The sequence below is a fragment of the Schistocerca piceifrons genome, chromosome 1, assembly GCF_021461385.2.
Source record: "Schistocerca piceifrons isolate TAMUIC-IGC-003096 chromosome 1, iqSchPice1.1, whole genome shotgun sequence".
NCBI lineage: Eukaryota > Metazoa > Arthropoda > Insecta > Orthoptera > Acrididae > Schistocerca > Schistocerca piceifrons.
In genome coordinates this window covers 395,322,661-395,342,479 of record NC_060138.1, presented here as the reverse complement: position 1 = coordinate 395,342,479, position 19,819 = coordinate 395,322,661, and the positions used below count along the sequence as shown (strand labels likewise).

The window sequence follows — 19,819 nt, the reverse complement described above, 5'->3', positions numbered from 1 at the left end:
TTGGACCAGCGTTCGTGCTGGACGTGCAGACCGCGTGAGACGACGCTTCATCCAGTCCCAAACATGCTCAATGGGGGACAGATCCGGAGATCTTGCTGGCCAGGGTAGTTGACTTACACCTTCTAGAGCACGTTGGGTGGCACGGGATACATGCGGACGTGCATTGTCCTGTTGGAACAGCAAGTTCCCTTGCCGGTCTAGGAATGGTAGAACGATGGGTTCGATGACGGTTTGGATGTACCGTGCACAATTCAGTGTCCCCTTGACGATCACCAGTGGTGTACGGCCAGTGTAGAAGATCGCTCCCCACACCATGATGCCGGGTGTTGGCCCTGTGTGCCTCGGTCGTATGCAGTCCTGATTGTGGCGCTCACCTGCACGGCGCCAAACACGCATACGATCATCATTGGCACCAAGGCAGAAGCGACTCTCATCGCTGAAGACGACACGTCTCCATTCGTCCCTCCATTCACGCCTGTCGCGACACCGCTGGAGGCGGGCTGCACGATGTTGGGGCGTGAGCGGAAGACGGCCTAACGGTGTGCGGGACCGTAGCCCAGCTTCATGGAGACGGTTGCGAATGGTCCTCGCCGATACCCCAGGAGCAACAGTGTCCCTAATTTGGTGGGAAGTGGCGGTGCGGTCCCCTACGGCACTGCGTAGGATCCTACGGTCTTGGCGTGCATCCGTGCGTCGCTGCGGTCCGGTCCCAGGTCGACGGGCACGTGCACCTTCCGCCGACCACTGGCGACAACATCGATGTACTGTGGAGACCTCACGCCCCACGTGTTGAGCAATTCGGCGGTACGTCCACCCGGCCTCCCGCATGCCCACTATACGCCCTCGCTCAAAGTCCGTCAACTGCACATACGGTTCACGTCCACGCTGTCGCGGCATGCTACCAGTGTTAAAGACTGCGATGGAGCTCCGTATGCCACGGCAAACTGGCTGACACTGACGGCGGCGGTGCACAAATGCTGCGCAGCTAGCGCCATTCGACGGCCAACACCGCGGTTCCTGGTGTGTCCGCTGTGCCGTGCGTGTGATCATTGCTTGTACAGCCCTCTCGTAGTGTCCGGAGCAAGTATGGTGGGTCTGACACACCGGTGTCAATGTGTTCTTTTTTCCACTTCCAGGAGTGTAGTTACGAAAATACGTATGTGTTGGCGCGCAAGTGCCAGTATGTTTTCCGTCAAAATGTTCTTTTAATATGTGGCCCGGCAAATTGCAAGCGGGCGAGAAAGTATATGGGCTCAGTATATGGTCGCAAGAAGATTTTGGAAGTAATGAAGAAGACTGTGTGACCCATATCTATCCAAGCTGGCCGGCCTCGGTGGCAGAGCGGTTCTAGGCGCTTCAGTTCCGAACCACGCGGCTGCTACTGTCGCAGGTTCGAATCCTGCCTCGGGCATTGATGTATGTGATGTCCTTAGGTTAGTTAGGCTTAAGTATTTCTAAGTCCAGGGGACTGATGAAAAAAATGGCTCTGAGCATTATGGGACTCAACTTCTGAGGTCATTAGTCCCCTAGAACTTAGAACTGCCGGCCGGTGTTCTAGCGGTTGAACTTAGAACTAGTTAAACCTAACTAACCTAAGGACATCACAAACATCCATGCCCGAGGCAGGATTCGAACCTGCGACCGTAGCGGTCTTGCGGTTCCAGACTGCAGCGCCTTTAGCCGCACGGCCACTTCGGCCGGCAGGGGACTGATGACCTCAGATGTTAAGTCCCATAGTGCTTGGAGCCATTTGAACCATTATCCAAACTGATCTCTAATCTAGAAGAGCCCGTTGCTAATAATGGATCTCATAATAAGCACTACTTCGCACCAGAAGCAACGCATGGCAAAGTAAGATCAAATGGTTCAAATGGCTCTGAGCACTATGGGACTTAACATTTGAGGTCATCAGTCCCCTAGAACTTTTTTTTTTAAAAAAAAAAAAAAAATCTTTATTCAACATTAATAATATTTATACAAAGGAACCCACTACCTTAGTGATTAGTGGGTCATAACTAATCTACATGTATTAGGTGTTTCAGCAGCTATTTATTCTTATTATTATATTATGCTATGTTAATTATTGTGAGCTACAGACAGAATACTAGAGGATAATGAGCAGACTACAACTAAGTTCTACATACTAATTATTAATATCTTCCTACCAGTTAATTCCTAACTGCCTGCAGCGTTACAGGTGTGTCAGCATAGATATAAACCTACTGCTTTAGGCCCTGCTCATCGAGCTAATCCCGATGAGCGTGCCCCTGACACTGGGCTGGCCAAAACCGTTTGTCGCTGCAGGTTCCTAGCTTAATATCTATATCTAGAGCTACAACTACTACTAAACCTACGTCAATTCCGGTGCTTTGGTCTTTATTGGTGTACCCTGACCCCCCTAGTCCTGCACGTGGCGGATTGCAACTAAGAAGTCGACCAGTCCACGTACAGGCGGTATAGGATGAGGGTAATTGGTCACATTCGGTGAGTGTCTCTAATCGTAAACGACCCTTATGTATCTCGTAATGGGACACATTTGGTGTATGCCTTAATCATGAATGTCAGCAAGGTATGCCGTCAATACCTTTCGTGACACCTCGTCTGCCAATTTGTTTAAAGTGTCGAAAGTTTCTTCGTGTCGTAATAGATCGTATGTATTATTGTGTGGAAGTTGTTGTCTTAGTGTCATTGGTACATCATCGAAAAGGGGGCACTCGTAAACCACATGGTCGGGAGTGCCCTCCGAAACTCCACAGTCACACTCGGGTGTAGCCTTTTTCCCAAACCGACACAAGTATGTCGGGTAGGGCCCATGACCAGTGAGAAAGTGTATTAGACCCCGCGTTGGCTCAAAGTACTTCATCCCTAGCCTTTCTTTTACATCTGGCAAGAACCCAAATGTTCTTCTGCCAGTTTCTTCTGTTTCCCAAGACCGTTGCCATAGGTCCTCGCCCCTCCTACGTATTTCTCTCCTATCTCTTACCAGTATTCCCATGATGTTTTCTGTTTTCGCGTTGTTCCCTTTCTTGACCCAGTACCAAGCTGCTTGTTCTCGAATTTTGATGTCCAAAGGACAGAGCCCCATTATTACTAAGAGTGCACTTCCTGGAGAAGTTCTATACGCCCCTATGGATCTTAGAAGCATGTTTCTTTGTACTCTTCTCACTGCCATGGCAGGCACCACCCTTGTGAGCCTATGCGCCCAGACTCCCGATCCGTAACCCACTACTGATGTTAATATACTTAGAACTACTTAAACCTAACCTAAGGACATCACACACATCCATTCCCGAGGCAGGATTCGAACCTGCGACCGTAGCAGTCTCGCGGTTCCGGACTGAAGCGCCTAGAACCGCACGGCCACTACGGCCGGCAAAGTAAGATCCAGTCAGTATTTTTGTAGTTGAGTAATAGGCATGCCAGCGTTTTAGTAACGTCTTGCAACATTATAGTGTGTTTAATCAAAGAACAAACTTGTCGAAACTTCATTGACCCGAGTCGTTAGCCATCAGCAGGGTCTTGCCCTTTGATTATAAATTCCGAGAAAGTCGCAGGTGAAAGAAATAATCAAAATAAGATAAATCTAATTAAAATTACAATTCATTTTCAATCGAGGGATTATTGTAATAAAAGGCAGTAGTAACTATAGCTTGTCATAAAGTATTATACTATTACTGCAGACAGTCAGTTAAAATTAAAAGTGACTTAAAGAGAAATTTATTTTCTGTGACAAAAATATACTGAGTTTCTTGGAGTCAAAGGAGTTTTAGAATTTTATGTTGCATTTTGTAGATAATATGTGTGCACGTGTACCTGACATCACTACCTAAAAATAGTTGTTGCCATTAATGAACGTTATTACTGAGTTATTCTGAGATGCAATCATTTGCAGAGTAATAAGGAAAGAATGATAAACAGTTTTTTTCACGATTCAGGATTTTTTAAACAGATTACATTATCGTGAGTTAAGGTAACGCAGTACAGTTTTCTTAAAGTGTTGCAAGTCATTGCTTATAACTGGTGATCAATAAGACAACTAAAATCATTGCATTACAAATTAACGTCTTTTCGTGTCACACATGTCTTTTACATGTAAGTTAGCACGTGTGCATTTTGTCCACTTACAGCTTTGTGTTTCTCACATGGTATTTACCTGATTTGAAAGACGCTACAGTCATTTACTAAATTGAAACTTTTGCTCGTTTTTGGATTTGGGTACCGTCTAATCCTGCAATCGAAATTCATTTACATAAATTCTGAAATGTTAAATTACGGTTAACTACAGTGAGATTTTAATTTACTACAATTTTTCTCATTTCGATCGTCTTTGTAAGTAGTAACAAACACCCGTGCGATACCGATCATGTTTTGACTCACCTGTGCGATACCGATCACGCTTTGACTATCTATTTTCCATGGATAAACGCTAATCTTCGGATTCGACGCCTTGTTTCCTTAACAGCGGAATGTTAGGTACGTGTGTCACATAAAACCTTGTATACACCGTAGAGTATAGGTACATTAGAAGGTAAACATTGAAATCAAACGTCAGAGTGTCTTAATACAGTAATAGAGAAAGCAAACAAAATATTGCAGTCCATTAATAAAATGGAGATGAGGTGTGCATATTGTTTTGGTCTCTCTAGAGGCGTTGTACGGTACTGCGGCGCGGGAGTGTGCCAGATCTGCAGACTTGTCCTGACAAACAAACAGAACACTAATCACGTAACTTTATATGTTCGAGGTGATAATTAAAGCTTTATGACTTCCCTCCAACGCATAAAGTCTTAGGAAGCGATGTGGCGAGTCTCACAACTTGTGCCAGACAACTGCCTTTCGTTGCAACAACTTGAGTGTGACACTAAACCGACCACCATGCGCGTGCATCTGGTTATGACGCAAACTAAGAAAGGAGTGATTTTTGCAGGAAACCACTCCGATGTTTCAGAGACGAAAAACAGGGTAATTTTTTTTCCCAGCTCAGTCTTTAGCGCTTCTTGCCGTAAGGCTATCGCCACAGTACACCGACAACCACGAAAAGAATTTCATGTCTTTAGAGCTTTAAAAAATTAAATAAAATAAAATAAACATTACACAGTCATAATAAATAAAATGTCGTGTGATTAAGGCCTGCCATCGGGTAGACCGTTCGCCGGGTGCAAGCCTTTCGATTTGACGCCACTTCGGCGACTTGCGCGTGGATGGGGATGAAATGATGATGATTAGGACAACACAATACCCAGCCGGGAATCGAACCCGGGCCCTTAGGATTGACATTCTGTCGCGCTGACCACGCAGATACCGGGGGCTGACACAGTTATAATAATGCACGGAGTAGAAGCGCGAATATTCAGAAAGGAGGACGAGAGAAGAATTGAAGCTTCTGAAATGTAGATATGGCGCGGAATGGAGACCAGCTGGATTGATAGGAATGAGGAGGTGCTGAGAAGAGTTGGAGGAGATCGGAAGAAGTAGTTGTTAGTGAAGAACAGGAATCTAAACAGGAGAGGAGATAATCTGAGACGAGACGGCCTTCTAATACAGGCAATTGGAGGTTTCATTCGCGGGAACAGAGGGAAGAGCAGATTTGATACTATGAGGGCGTGATGAAAAGTAATGCCTCCGAATTTTTTATGTAAAAACTCTTAAAGCTTTTTAAATAAAACAAACGTTATTATACTTTTCTCATCATGTCTACATATTTCCAACCTACCCCCTCTAAACGGTTGCGGAATGTAGAGTACAACATGGCGGTGTGTAATGTAACAATGTTGGTGCGTGAGAAACAGCGGGCTGTAAACGAGTTCCGAATTCGAAGTGTTCGTTCACATATGGAGCACCCTCCCCTTCAGCATTACAGTCACAGACCACACACAGGCCATGCGACGTCTGTTCAGTGTCATGTATCATCCTGCATACTGCCCAGACTTGACCCCATCCGATTTTCATCTTTTTCAAAAAGTTAAAGAACACCCTTCAAGGTCTTTACTTTGCTAGTGATGAGGTGCTGCAAGTAGAGGTAAGGCTGTGGTTCCGTCAACAAAATCAAGCAGTGTACAGTGACAGTATCAACAAACTGGTCTTTCGTTAGGAGAAATGCGTTCATCGCCAGTGTGACTATTTTGAGCAATAAATATGAAGAAACGAAGAATTAAGATGTAGAATGTTAATAGCATTTCTTTTATTCGAAAGATTTACGAGTTTTCATACAAAAAATTCGAAAACTTTAGTTTTCGGCACACCCTTGTAGATGCTGGTTGACGTCAGTAGACAGCAACGAGGTTGCCAAGCATGAAGGGGAAAACTAGCAGAGAGAAGCACCGAGGAACTTGAAATACAAACTCCGACAATCGTAAACTGTTTCGATGGAAAAACAAGGAATCAACACTACTGAATAAATCAACATTGTTTATTAACACATATGCATCACTTGGTTGGTGTCCACAGTCTCGTATAGAAACGTTATTCATAAATAAACTATGCCCGTGATCTCAAATGTGTATTCCTGACTCTTTTAGTAACTTTTAGACTCTGTGGCATCTTTCCCCTTGAAAACTGTGTAACTGAGACGACGCTCATAGGGAGAGTGATATTAACCTCTTGCCGAACTGTATACTCTGTTGACTGAACATCGTACAGTGTAGTATGTCGTCGTTTATATCAGACTCATCACTGTAATTCTGACCACATTTATCAGAATATAGTACTTCCGTGGTATGTAAATGTGCTGGGTAGATATGCCCCGATCGTACTCATGTCATGGACAAAAGTTGATGTTTACCGAATCCGATCATTAGGAATCAGGGTCATGAATGTATCTTTGGAGAATTTTTTAGGCGTAAGGGATCGAGAAAGTGGAATCATCGGCTTCCCATTAGTGCTACAACCATCCTCACACCAAAAAATACGACTCCCACAACCATCATGGAATTTTTCCTCCACATGTAATTAAGTGTATTTGCACAGATATATTCTGTATCAAGTTTTTGCTGTAAATATCAGATCTGACAATTACCACTTACGTAAGCCTTGGCTGCATTTTACGTAGATTAAACACCAATAAAAAACTTTCTATAATGACTCTGGTTCGTTTTCGGTGTAGCTTCTCTGTAGAAGGAAAACATTCTGATGCTTACATTGGGCCGTTCTATAGGCGCTGGTTACCCAGCCGCGTAATTCTAGGTGGTAATGGGTCTCAGGGTACGAGAAACATAACAGTGCTGTTTTACGGAGTCACAAAAGACAGCTGTTACACAATACGCCGTTCAGCGCCTAACAGACACTGCAAAATGTCGATGTCCCGGAGAAATTATACTAGTTGTAACAGCTCAATGGATCCTTCTAATGTACTTACTCGCTTTGTTCCTTCATTTACGACCTTTACAGCAGTGTAGCTCACAGTTTCGCAGTTACAACGGCAGTAAAACACAGGGGTCCCCTTCCACACCGTTCCAAACTGCTGGGAAAACGTCTTCGCAGTTTGTGTAAAGGCGCTTCCTGCCACTCTAACTGAAACATCACTAACAGTTTTCGACGAATTTCGAGATTATCTGATTTGCTGTCTTTTGCCTCCATATTTGTTTACCTCAGCCCGGAGAGATGCAGATATGTTAAAAAAGAAGTTTTACAATTTATTATCTTTGTTTTAATAATAAAAGTGTTCTCATCGTTGCCTCTCCGCGGATACCACAGATTTTCGCGGTGTTGAGAGCTACGCGCTTCGTTAAGCGTTTGTTCAGGCATACCGTGTACCCTCTTCCACACACCCTACGGCGGCTGCGTGAGTACATATATCGATATATTAGTGATATACACTGCCTGAAAATAAAAAGTGAAGCCCCAGCAGGCGAGGAGGAAACGAAATTTCAGTATTGAGATGGTATGTGACGCTGTTGCAGACATTACAAAATTAACTCAGATTTCTAGAGAAAATTGGAGTATAATGAATGGTGATATATGTGGGCAGGTGGAAAATGGAAATAATAATTGCTTGAATAATGGGAAAAATTGGTTGGGAAGAATAGTTTAAAGAAAGGCACCAGTTACCCGGGATACAGTGACTGATTATTTTTAAAACCTTGAAGTAATCTTGAGTGGTGTCCCTCCTCCAACTTTATAAACTGTGACGAGACAAACTATTGTGGCGATCTTGGACAAGTGAAAATAATAGTGAAGCGAGGCACAAGACATCCTGAAAGGATAGTGGATAGTTCTAAACCAAGTATCAGTGTGATGATAGCAGCAGCTGCTGGCGGCTCAGTCTTGACACCAATATCAACAGACCTTCAGTATCAATACATTCAAAGTCAATATTAGTAATTTGCGTTACGTACTGCTTCACATCCATTCCATTGTGTGTAGTCTTGATTATGACAATGCCGATGCGGAAATTCCTCTTGTCTGCTCCGAACCTCCTGATTGCTACTTAGCAACAACCGCTCGCTCACCGATAGATCTGTACCTACAGATTGGAAAATTGCGCAGGTCGCACCAGTGTTTAAGAAGGGTAGTAGGAGTAATCCATCGAACTACAGACCTGTATCACTGACGTCGGTTTGCAGTAAGGTTTTGGAGCATATATTGTATTCAAACATTATGAATCACCTCGAAGGGAACGATCTATTGATACGTAATCAGCATGGTTTCAGAAAACATCGTTCTTGTGCAACGCAGCTAGCTCTTTATTCGCACGAAGTAATGGGCGCTATCGACAGGGGATCTCAAGTTGATTCCGTATTGCTAGATTTCCGGAAAGCTTTCGACACCGTTCCTCACAAGCGACTTCTAATCAAGCTGCAGGCCTATGGGGTATCGTCTCAGTTGTGCGACTGGATTCTTGATTTCCTGTCAGGAAGGTCGCAGTTCGTAGTAATAGACGGCAAATCATCGAGTAAAACTGAAGTGATATCAGGTGTTCCCCAGGGAAGCGTCCTGGGACCTCTGCTGTTCCTGATCTATATAAATGACCTGGGTGACAATCTGAGCAGTTCTCTTAGGTTGCTCGCAGATGATGCCGTAATTTACCGTCTAGTAAGGTCATCCGAAGACCAGTATCATTTGCAAAGCGATTTAAAAAAGACTGCTGTATGGTGTGGCAGGTGGCAGTTGACGCTAAATAACGAAAAGCGTGAGGTGATCCACATGAGTTCCAAAAGAAATCCGTTGGAATTCGGTTACTCGATAAATAGTACAATTCTCAAGGCTGTCAATTCAACTAAGTACCTGGGTGTTAAAATTACGAACAACTTCAGTTGGAAAGACCACATAGCTAATATTGTGGGGAAGGCGAGCCAAATGTTGCGTTTCATTGGCAGGACACTTAGAAGATGCAACAGGTCCACTAAAGAGACAGCTTACACTACACTCGTTCGTCCTCTGTTAGAATATTGCTGCGCGGTGTGGGATCCTTACCAGGTGGGATTGACGGAGGATATCGAAAGGGTGCAAAAAAGGGCAGCTCGTTTTGTATTATCACGTAATAGGGGAGAGGGTGTGGCAGATATGATACGCGAGTTGGGATGGAAGTCATTAAAGCAAAGACGGTTTTCGTCGCGGCGAGATCTATTTACGAAATTTCAGTCACCAACTTTCTCTTCCGAATGCGAAAATATTTTGTTGAGCCCAACCTACATAGGTAGGAATGATCATCAAAATAAAATAAGAGAAATCAGAGCTCGAACAGAAAGGTTTAGGTGTTCGTTTTTCCCGCGCGTTGCTCGGGAGTGAAATGGTAGGGAGATAGTATGATTGTGGTTCGATGAACCCTCTACCAAGCACTTAAATGTGAATTGCAGAGTAATCATGTAGATGTAGATGTAGATGTAGGATCTCGGCGGCGGGCGAACAGACAGAGATGGACTCCCAAACGTGCAAATAAATTTTGCCTTTCTAAAAACTTTTTCTAACACCTTTAATGTACGGTTGAGATACACATATTTTAACAATGCTGGTACAACGGATACGTCCGCACGCTACCACTTATAGAAACAAACGGGTGAAGATACAGGAATTAATAAATTGAAGAGCGTATTTCTTATTTTATTTCATAGAGATGCATCAAAAAATTATCCTGGTAACAAACCAACTCATTAATTTATCTTTGTCGTTGTTTGTAATCCATTCAGTTTACATACAGCTTGCATACAAGAAAAGAAAAGAACGAAAAAAATAACACGATTCAACATAAGAAGCACATATATCCGTTTGGCAATGCAACTAGTCTGCCGTGGATGCAGGCACTGATTTGGTTGGGAAGGGTATCATAGACCCGGTGCCCCTCCTCCTGAGTAAAGCTGGCCCACTACTGTTGTAATCGCTCCTCGATATCCTGGCACTGGCAGGAGTCGATGTCCGAGCTGGTCCCACACATCTACGGGACCCAGATCTGAGGATGCTATTGACCACAGGATTACTTCAGCATCACGCAGACTGTTCATAGAGACACGTGCCAATTGTGGGCGAGCATTGTCCTGTTGAAAAGTGGCACCACGATACTGTCACGTGAAAAGTAACTCATGAGGACGCTGGATGCCCGTGATGTACCGTTGTACCGTCAGAGTCCTCGGACACACATCAGCCGTGACCTGTTGTCCTATCCAATGGCTCCCCACACCATGACACAGCCCTGTTCCTGTCCAAGATAATGGAAGAATAGGACATCTCCCCAGGTCGCTGTCGTATTCGCCAATGCTGGTCATCTGGGTAGTGCAGAAATGTGAATCTCTTAAAACTAGAAGTTCTTATAAGAAAAACTCAACTTCGCTACATCGACTGGGTGTGAGATTGTGCGACTAGGCCAGTTTCCCACGGAAATTAGCCATCTTGCCGAAGTATTCCAACCAGAAGCTGTGTTCAAGCGCTTCCTATACCAGTAGGATAAACACAGTCAAGTGCTGAGAAAATGTTATCGAAATGGTGAGACCCACCATTCTTTTGTACAACCCACAGGGTCTCTTTTTCTTTACAGCACAGTCCAACAAGCACCTATTCTTAAGAGCTCCAGTAGAGTGCAGAAGAAAAACACATGCACAGACACTAGAGAGGGAACTGCAAAGAACTTGTAGTGACAAGATAATTGTGTTAGTTACATATAGAAATTACATTACTACACTTTAAGGTAATGCACAGGCAGAGTTAGTGGCAACTAACATCGCTCGGCTTCAGAGCCTATAGGGATCTGTGACGTACCTTTTCGTTGTATATCTCGAGGAAGGAAGCCTTGAGAACGAAGTGACAGTCGCGGCGCTCCTGCAGCAGCTTGAAGAGGTGCACGAACGACCGGAACACCAGCCCGTGGTCCTCCGAGTACGGGTTGGGCCGCTGGTCGAACTGCGCAACATGCAGACTTCAAAAACTGCACCAGCGTAAATACAAATAAGCCAGGATTTGGAACTCCTAGCTGTTTTTCAGTTTCAGTGATTGAGTTTTATGTTTATTTTAGAGATTCTCGACTGAGTTGAGTGAGCAGGTCCATAGCATCATCATCAAAAGAAAAAAAAAAAGGAATCACTAACTCCCATTAACTAATTTGCGAGAGCATTTTTTTGAAATTTCTGTGCTCCTTTACCTACCGGAATGCTCATAATCACCTTCCCACATACTTCAAGCAGAAATTTCCATTTTGCGTTACTACGATTTCACTGTAATAATCTACTTAAACTTGGCTTCTGATAAATTTAAAAGAACGATAGAATCGCTTAACCAATGTCATAATTGTTAGTTTGATCTACATGCCTAACTCTTAATAAGTGAAGTCTTAGGGAAACTGTGACTACTGTTAGTATAACGCACTAAATCAATGTTTGAGACACACACCATATTGGTCCCATTCCGATAACTAGTTTCGACATGTTGTAGATATTCTCTTCAGAATAAAACTAATACTGCATAGCAAAGTTCATCTAACAAGGAGATGATGTAACATTAAGTTACCTGCTTTAATCACGTTCACTATTTTACGAAATTTCTTTTCATTCCCTAAACTCTGCTCACATTTACAGAAGTCTCAACGTTTCAACTAAGCAACAAGGTAGCCAACAAAAAGCTGAAGGTGTACTTTGGTGGAAGACTACTCACACAGAAACTCGAAAGATCTAGAAGTTTCGCTTGATAGAACGCTCAGTTACAAACAACATCTATTAAGAACATCTGCCAAAATCGATATTCGAAATAACAACGTTCACCAGAAACTCTGTGGCACATCATGGATATCACCTGTATCACCAGTCTCAGAGCACCGTTTTACCTGTTACGGAATTTTTCTCCTCAGTTCGGATGTCTAGTACTCACAGGACACTTATTGACACACAACTCAACCATGCCATGCGTCTTATAAGTGGCATAATCATAACTACATCTTCTTCCTCGCTACCCGTACTGAGGCACGTACCATCTCCAACCCCGTGGCGGGAAAGTGCACTTGTAAGGAAGTACAAAAACACTACAGTAAAATCATCAACTTCCTGTTAGGAGACATTCCAGCATTCAGTAAAGGAAAGCTTTGCTCTCGGCACCAATCCCTGGAAGCTGTAGTGATGTTAGTTACCAACGGCCTTAATGATAATGATTGCCTGAGACACACATAGGCGAGTAATTCTACGACAATTGGCTTTAAACTGACACGCAAGATCTGGTCGGTTTTTAACAGGTGTGCTGATTCTCTGCACGAGAGTAAGAAAATAACTTCTCCAAATTGTGACTGCGCGTTGAAGAGCAGTCTGCTCACCGTATACTTCAAGGATGTTCTCTGTGAACTTTCCCTGGTGATCCAACTGAGTTCCTGGTGATGACGGAAAGATCGGTACATTACTTTTGTGCCCCGAATACTAGCTTGTAACTTCAGATAATTGTAAAAAGTACTATTTAATGATATAGCGAAACGTTAAAAAATTAATCTCCAAAAACAAATACACTCTTTCTAGTTGTCATATCTCATACAGAAATATACCTCTTCCAAATCATAAAAACAACTGTATCTGAAAACTGGAAATGTTTGTAACACTACTAACAAATCAACGTACAATGGTACAGAAATGCATCACTGTTTCCACATAGCTTGTAGGCGTTAGCAGAGAACATTTTTTGACTGATTGTTCATTTGTTTGCAGTCTGTGATAAAAATTGACCGTTTCTGTCTGAAATGACAGTTGTCATTTCCTGACACATTAAAACTTTGTGGCATAACGCTACTCGAATTCACCCCCTTGCTTTTTACGAGTAATGTTTTTACCAGCACAGCAATCCCGCGTCAACGGCAGCTGTCAGGTCAGTTCGCGAGTCGTTCCTGGGAAGTTGAGTCGGCAAGAACATTACGTTCGGGTGGCAAACGACCGGATTAGAGTACTAGACCGACACACAGTTTAAATACACTGATGTAAGTGACGGGTTAGCAAATCTATTAATGGCGATAGTATGGCTTACACAAGATACACGAGGGCAGTGCATTAGCTGAGCTGTCATCTGTACTCAGCTGATTCATGTGAAAAGATTTCTGAAGTGGTTATGGCACGACGGGAATTAACAGACTTTGAAACTGGAATGGTACTTGGAGCTCACTGGACAGACCATTTCGGAAATCGTTAGGAAATGCAATACTCCGAGAACCACAGTGTCAAGATTGTGCCGAGAACACCAAATTCCAGGTGTTACGTCTTACCACGAACAACGCAGTAGGGAACGGCTTTCGCTTAAGGACTGGGAGCATCGGCGCTTGCTTAGAGTTGGAAGTGTTAAAAGACAAGCAACTCTGAGTGAAATAATTGCAGAAATCAATGTGAGACGTACGACGAACATATCGGTTAGGACGGCGCGGCGAAATTTGGCGTTAATGGGCTATGCTAGCAGATAACCGACGCAATTGCTTTTGCTAACAGCACGACATCACCTGTGTCACCTCTCCTGGTCTCGAGACCATATCGGTTGGACCCTAGACGACTAGAAAACCGTCCCAATTTCAGTTGGTAGGAGTTGATGGTTGAGTTCGAGTATGGAGCAGACCCCGCGAAGCCATGGACCCAGAAATTTCAATCACCAACTTTCTCCTCCGAATGCGAAAATATTTTGTTGACACCGACTTACATAGGGAGGAACGATCACCAAGATAAAATAAGGGAAATCAGAGCTCGGACGGAAAGATATAGGTGTTCATTCTTTCCACGCTATACGAGAAGGGAATAATAGAGAATTGCGAAGGGGGTTCGATGAACCCTCTGCCAGGCACTTAAATGTGATTTGCAGAGTATCCATGTAGATGTAGATTATCAACAGGCACCGTGCAAGCTGTTGGTGGATCCATAATGGCGTGAGCTGTGTTTACATGGAATGGACTGGGTCCTATGATTGGAAATGGTTATGTTGGACTACCTGGAGACCATTTTCAGCCACTCATGGACTTCATGTTGCCAAATACGAGATGGAATTTTTGTAGATGACAATGCGCTATGTCACTGGGCCATAGCTGTTCGCGACTGGTTTGAAGAACATTCTGGACAATTCGAACGAATGATTTGGCCATCCATATCGTCGGACATGAGTCCCATCGAACATTTATCGTACATAATCGAGCGGTTAGTTCATGCACAAAACCTAACATCACCAACACTTCCGCAATTATGGACGACTATGGAGGCAGCATGGGGCAGTATTTGCGCAGGGGACTTCCAACGACTTAATGAGTCCATCTCACGTAGAGTTGCGGCTCTACAACGCAAAAGGAGATCCGACGCTACATTAGGAGGTATCCAATGTCTTTTGTCACCTCAGTGCCTCAGTGTAATCAGGAAGGTTTGACGCAGAGTTAAAAATTCCTTTGAGGTTATTTGCTAAATAAACTATTATACTTTTCTACTTTTGTTCCTACTGCACCAACGTTAGTTCGGTCGCTACTGTTACGCAGTTACGCTACTCTGTGATTTTCCTTGTGGTATCAGTCATCTTTCACAGTCGGTTCTCCACTCCTGGTTCAGAAAAAGAACCCTTCATCTCCTTGTACATCACAATCTGTTTTTATTTTGCGCTATATTCTGATCTCTTCTGTGCCGTCATCAGTCATCTTCCGGCACTGCATCAACTACGATTATTATTACTGCTACTACTACTCCTAGATTCAGGTACGCAGCAAATTTCTACTTGCTACAGACTATACGCGTACTCTAAGGAGACTTTCGGTGAGATAGCTGATGGAAGACGTTAGAGAAGTAGAAATCGATTGTCATTACCGACTGCTTTACGGTCGCTGCTAACGTTAGCTAGCGGAAAACACTTAACTCAATGGCTCTAGTGTGTCAAAGCGATTTCAAACTCAGCTGCACTTAATATTTTAAGGGCCGTTAATTCCACGTGTCACTACACTCAGTATTGTCTGCTAACTGAAGTTGGCAGCGGCAAAAAGGTTGTCATTACCGATCGATGTCGTTCGACTTCTTTCCGTTCTGCAACTCGTATGAGCCACCTCGAAAACTGTCTTCATAGAACGCGAGTACAGAATACTGTCTAAACGATTCTTGTTACAACTAATAAAGTTTGCAACGCGTTCGATACAGGTAGTATCTCTGATCCTAATACGTGAGCAACATTCTGCCCTATCTGGCTGCAATCATTGTTTCTACTACACAAGCCCAGATACGTCCACAAGTCGATATTCCGCAATTTTCCTCTCGCGATATAAACATATATATCTTGAATCAAACAGGCCAGACCGTCTCGTTCAGCAACCCAACAACTTTTCCACTTGCGTGACAAAAGTCATGGGATACCTCCTAATATCGTGTCGGACCTGATTTTGCCCGGCGAAGTGCTGCAACACAGCCGGCCGCAGTGGCCGAGAGGTTCTAGGTGCTTCAGTACGGAACGGCGATGCTGCTACGGTTGCAGGTTCGAATCCTGCCTCGGGCATGAATGTGTGTGATGTCCTTAGGTTAGTTAGGTTTAAGTAGTTCTAAGTTCTAGGGGACTGATGACCTCATATGTTAAGTCCCATAGTGCTCAGAGCCATTTGAACCATTTGCTGCAACACGACGTGGAATGGACTCAACAAGTCGTTGGAAGTCCCCTGCCGAAATACTGAGTCATGCTGCCTCTACAGCCGTCCATAACTGCGAAAGTGTTGGGAGTGCAGTATTTTGTGCCCTCACGGTTACGTTCCATGAATGTCCTATGGGATTCATGTCGGGCGACCTGGGTGGCCAAATCATTCGCTCGAACTGTCTAGAATGTTCTTCAAGCAAATTGTGAAAAATTTTGGTTTGGTGACGTGGCGCACTTTCATCCATAAAAATTCCATCGTTGAATGGCTGAAATGGTCTCAAAGTAAACGACCATATCCATTTACAGTCAATGATCGGTTCAGTTGGATCGGAGGACCCAGTCCATTCCATGTAAACCCAGCTCACAGCATTACGGAGCCACCACCAGCTTGCACAGTGCATTGTTGACAACTTAGATCCATGTCTTCGTGGGGTCTCTCCCACACTAGAATCCTACCATCAGCTCTTACAAACTGAAATCTGGAATTTTCTGAGACGGTATTCCGTCGTCTAGGTCCAACCGATATGGACACGAGGCCAGGAGAGACGCTGCACGCGACGCCGTACTTTTAGCAAAGGCACTCGCGTCAGTCGTTCGCTGTCATAGCCCATTAATGCCACATTTCACGGCACTGCCCTAACGGATAAGTTCATCGTACGTCCCACAATGATTTCTGGTTTATTTCACGCAGTGTTGCTTGTCTGTTAGCACTGAAGACTTCAAGCAAATGCCTCTCCTCTCAGTGGTTAAGTGAAAGCTTTCGGTATCTGATTTGTCCGTGGTGAGAAGTAACGCCCGAAATTTCGTATTCTAGGCACACTCTTGACGCTTTGGATCTCGGAATGTTGAATTCCCTAACGGTTTCCGAATGGGAATGTCCCATGCGCCTAGCTCTAACTGAATCACATGAGTACAAATGACAGCTCAGCAAATGCACTGCCCTCTCATACCTTGCGTGCGTGATGCTGTCGCCATCTTTATATGTGCATACCGCTGTCCCATGAGTTTTGTCACATCAGTGTATTACTCCACTGTCCGATTGTGCAGTTGGTTCCTTTCTCCTTGCTCTCAGTTTCTGTTTCTCTCTGACATATTTGTTTATTCACACTTTGCTTGTTCAGAAACTGCATCAGTCGCGTGATTAACAGTATCAAAATCCTCTAACTGTACCATAAACATTTGAAATCTCTCAAGGGACTTTGTACCCGCAGCTTATTGCTCGTATAATCAGGCCTTGTTGCTCAGAAATTGCATCAGCTAGATGAATAATAGTATAAAAATTTGGGAACCTCATTAAGACATCCGAGGGGAAACCTAACAGAGGGTTCGAAACGTCTACTTTTGAGAATAGCGTGATGACTTATTTTGCGTCATCAGTATTCTGACGGGTTTGATGTGGCCCGACAAGAATTTCTCTCCTGTGCCAATTTCTTCTCTCATATTAGCTCATGTATGCAAGAAATCTGTTCTACGTACTTCAATCTCTGTCTTTCCCTGCAGTTTCTACTGTCTACACTCCCTCAAGGGGAGTTAACACATGCACTGTAACCCCGTCCCTTCTTCTTGTCAACGATGTTCTCTTTGGCGGTTCTGCGAAGAACCGTGTCACGTCCTATCACTCTACCTAATTTGCACATCCCTCCATAGCACCACATTTCAAATGCTTCGATTCTCTTCTTTTCTGCTTTTCCCGCAGTCCATGATTCTCTTCCATTTAATTCTATGCTAGAAAAGAACATCCTCAAAAATTTCATCCTTTAATTAGATACTATGTTGAGTTCTAGTGGGTCTTTTTTTTTCTTTGTGCTAGTATGCATTTTATGTCTTCCTTTCTCCGTCTGTAATGTTTTATTTTTCATCCAACGCTACAAAATTCTACTTCGTAGATCTAAATTTTGGTTCTGAGTTTATCGCCAAGCTCATTTCTACTACTCCTCATTACCTTCCCGTTTCTTCAGTTTACTCTCGATCCATACTGTGTGCTAACTAAACTGCTCATTCCGTTTAACAAGTCCCGCTATTCTTTCTAACTTTCACCGAGGGTAGAAATGTCATTCGTGAATATTATACCTGATATCCCACATAGATCTAAAATTAACCAATTATAATAACCAATATAAATTTGAAATTTACAGAAAACTTACAGTTAGAGGTCGCGCAAATATGCATATTTTAAATCAATGATCGATGGAATTATAAATTTACCACTGGAAGAAAAATAAAGAAAAAATGATATTACAACACGACAATACGTAAAACAGAAAAAAATAATTTCGACCCAGATATAGTACTCAAAATCTACAAAGAGCATGCTAAACATAAAGCAGACAACATACATAAAAACAGAACATTGAAAAGATATGACAAAACCAAAGCTAAACCGATGAATATATATACACACTATGTGACCAAAAGTATCCGGACACCCCGAAAAACATACGTTCTTCATATTAGGTGCATTGTGCTGCCCCCTACTGCCACGTACTCCATATCAGCGACGTCAGTAGTCATTAGACATCGTGAGAGAGCAGAATGGAGCGCTCCGCGAAACTCACAGACTTCGAACGTGGTCAGGTGATTGTGTGTCACTTGTGTCATACGTCTGTACGCGGGATTTCCACGCTCCTAAACATCCCTAGGTCCACTGTTTCCAATGAGATAGTAAAGCGAAAACGTGAAGGGACACGTACAGCACAAAAGCGTACATGCCGAACTCGTGTGTTGACTGACAGAGACCGCCGACAGTTGAAGAGGGTCGTAATGTGTAATAGGCAGACATCTATCCAGTCTATCACACACTAATTCAAAACTGCATCCGGATCCACTGTAAGTACTATGACAGCTAGACATGAGGTGAGAAAATTTGGATTTCATGGTCGAGAGGCTGCTGATAAGCCACAGATCACGCCGGTAAATGCCAAACGACACCTCGCTTGGTGTAAGGAGCGTAAACATTGGACAACTGAACAGTGGAAAACGTTGTGTGGAGTGACGAATCACGGTACACAATGTGGCGATCCGATGGCAGGGTGTGGGGCGAATGCACGGTGAACGTCATCTGCCAATGTGTGTGGTGCCAACAGTAAAATTTGGTGCGGTGGCCTTATGGGGTGCTCGTGCTTTTCATGGAGGGGGCTTGCACCCCTTGTTATTTTGCGTGGCACTGTCACAACACAGGCCTACATTGATGTTTTAAGCACCTTCTTGCTTCCCACTGTTGAAGAGCAATTCGAGGATGGCGACTGCATCTTTCAACACTATCGAACACCTGTACATAATGCACGGCCTGTGACGGACTGGTTTCACGACAATAACATCCCTATAATGGACTGGCCTGCACGGAGTCCTGACCTGAATCCTATAGAACACCTTTGGGATGTTTTGGAACGCCGACTTCGTGCCAAGCCTCACCGACCGACATCGATACCTCTCCTCAGTGCAGCACTCCGTGAAGAACGGGCTGCCATTCCCCAAGAAGCCTTCCAGCACCTGATTGAACGTATGCCTGCGAGAGTGGAAGCTGTCATTAAGGCTAAGGGTGGGCCAACACCATATTGAATTCTAGCATTACAGATGGAGGGCTCCACGAACTGGTAAGTCATTTTCAGCCAGGTTTCCGGATACTTTTGATAACATAGTGTATCTGCCCTTGAAAATAACATGTACTAACCACGCGGAAGATTTTCCGTTTGATGACAAGAATCAGGATTGCAGGCTTGTATAATTCCACCTCTGCACCCACTGCGTGTGTGCCGCAGTCGTAACGTCTACTGCTGCCAGTACTTCTTTAGTTAGT

The 19,819-nt window shown here is 43.9% G+C and overlaps 1 protein-coding gene across 1 annotated transcript in view; it reads right to left on the bottom strand.

The window, feature by feature from the left end:
• The window catches only part of LOC124727359 (kinesin-like protein KIF12), a 300,689-nt gene that overhangs the window by 241,726 nt on the left and 39,144 nt on the right, over positions 1-19,819 (bottom strand). The window contains exon 3 of the mRNA XM_047248469.1: positions 11,188-11,328. Within this exon, the coding sequence (XP_047104425.1) occupies positions 11,188-11,328 (141 nt within the window). The remainder of the gene's footprint in view (positions 1-11,187; positions 11,329-19,819) is intronic.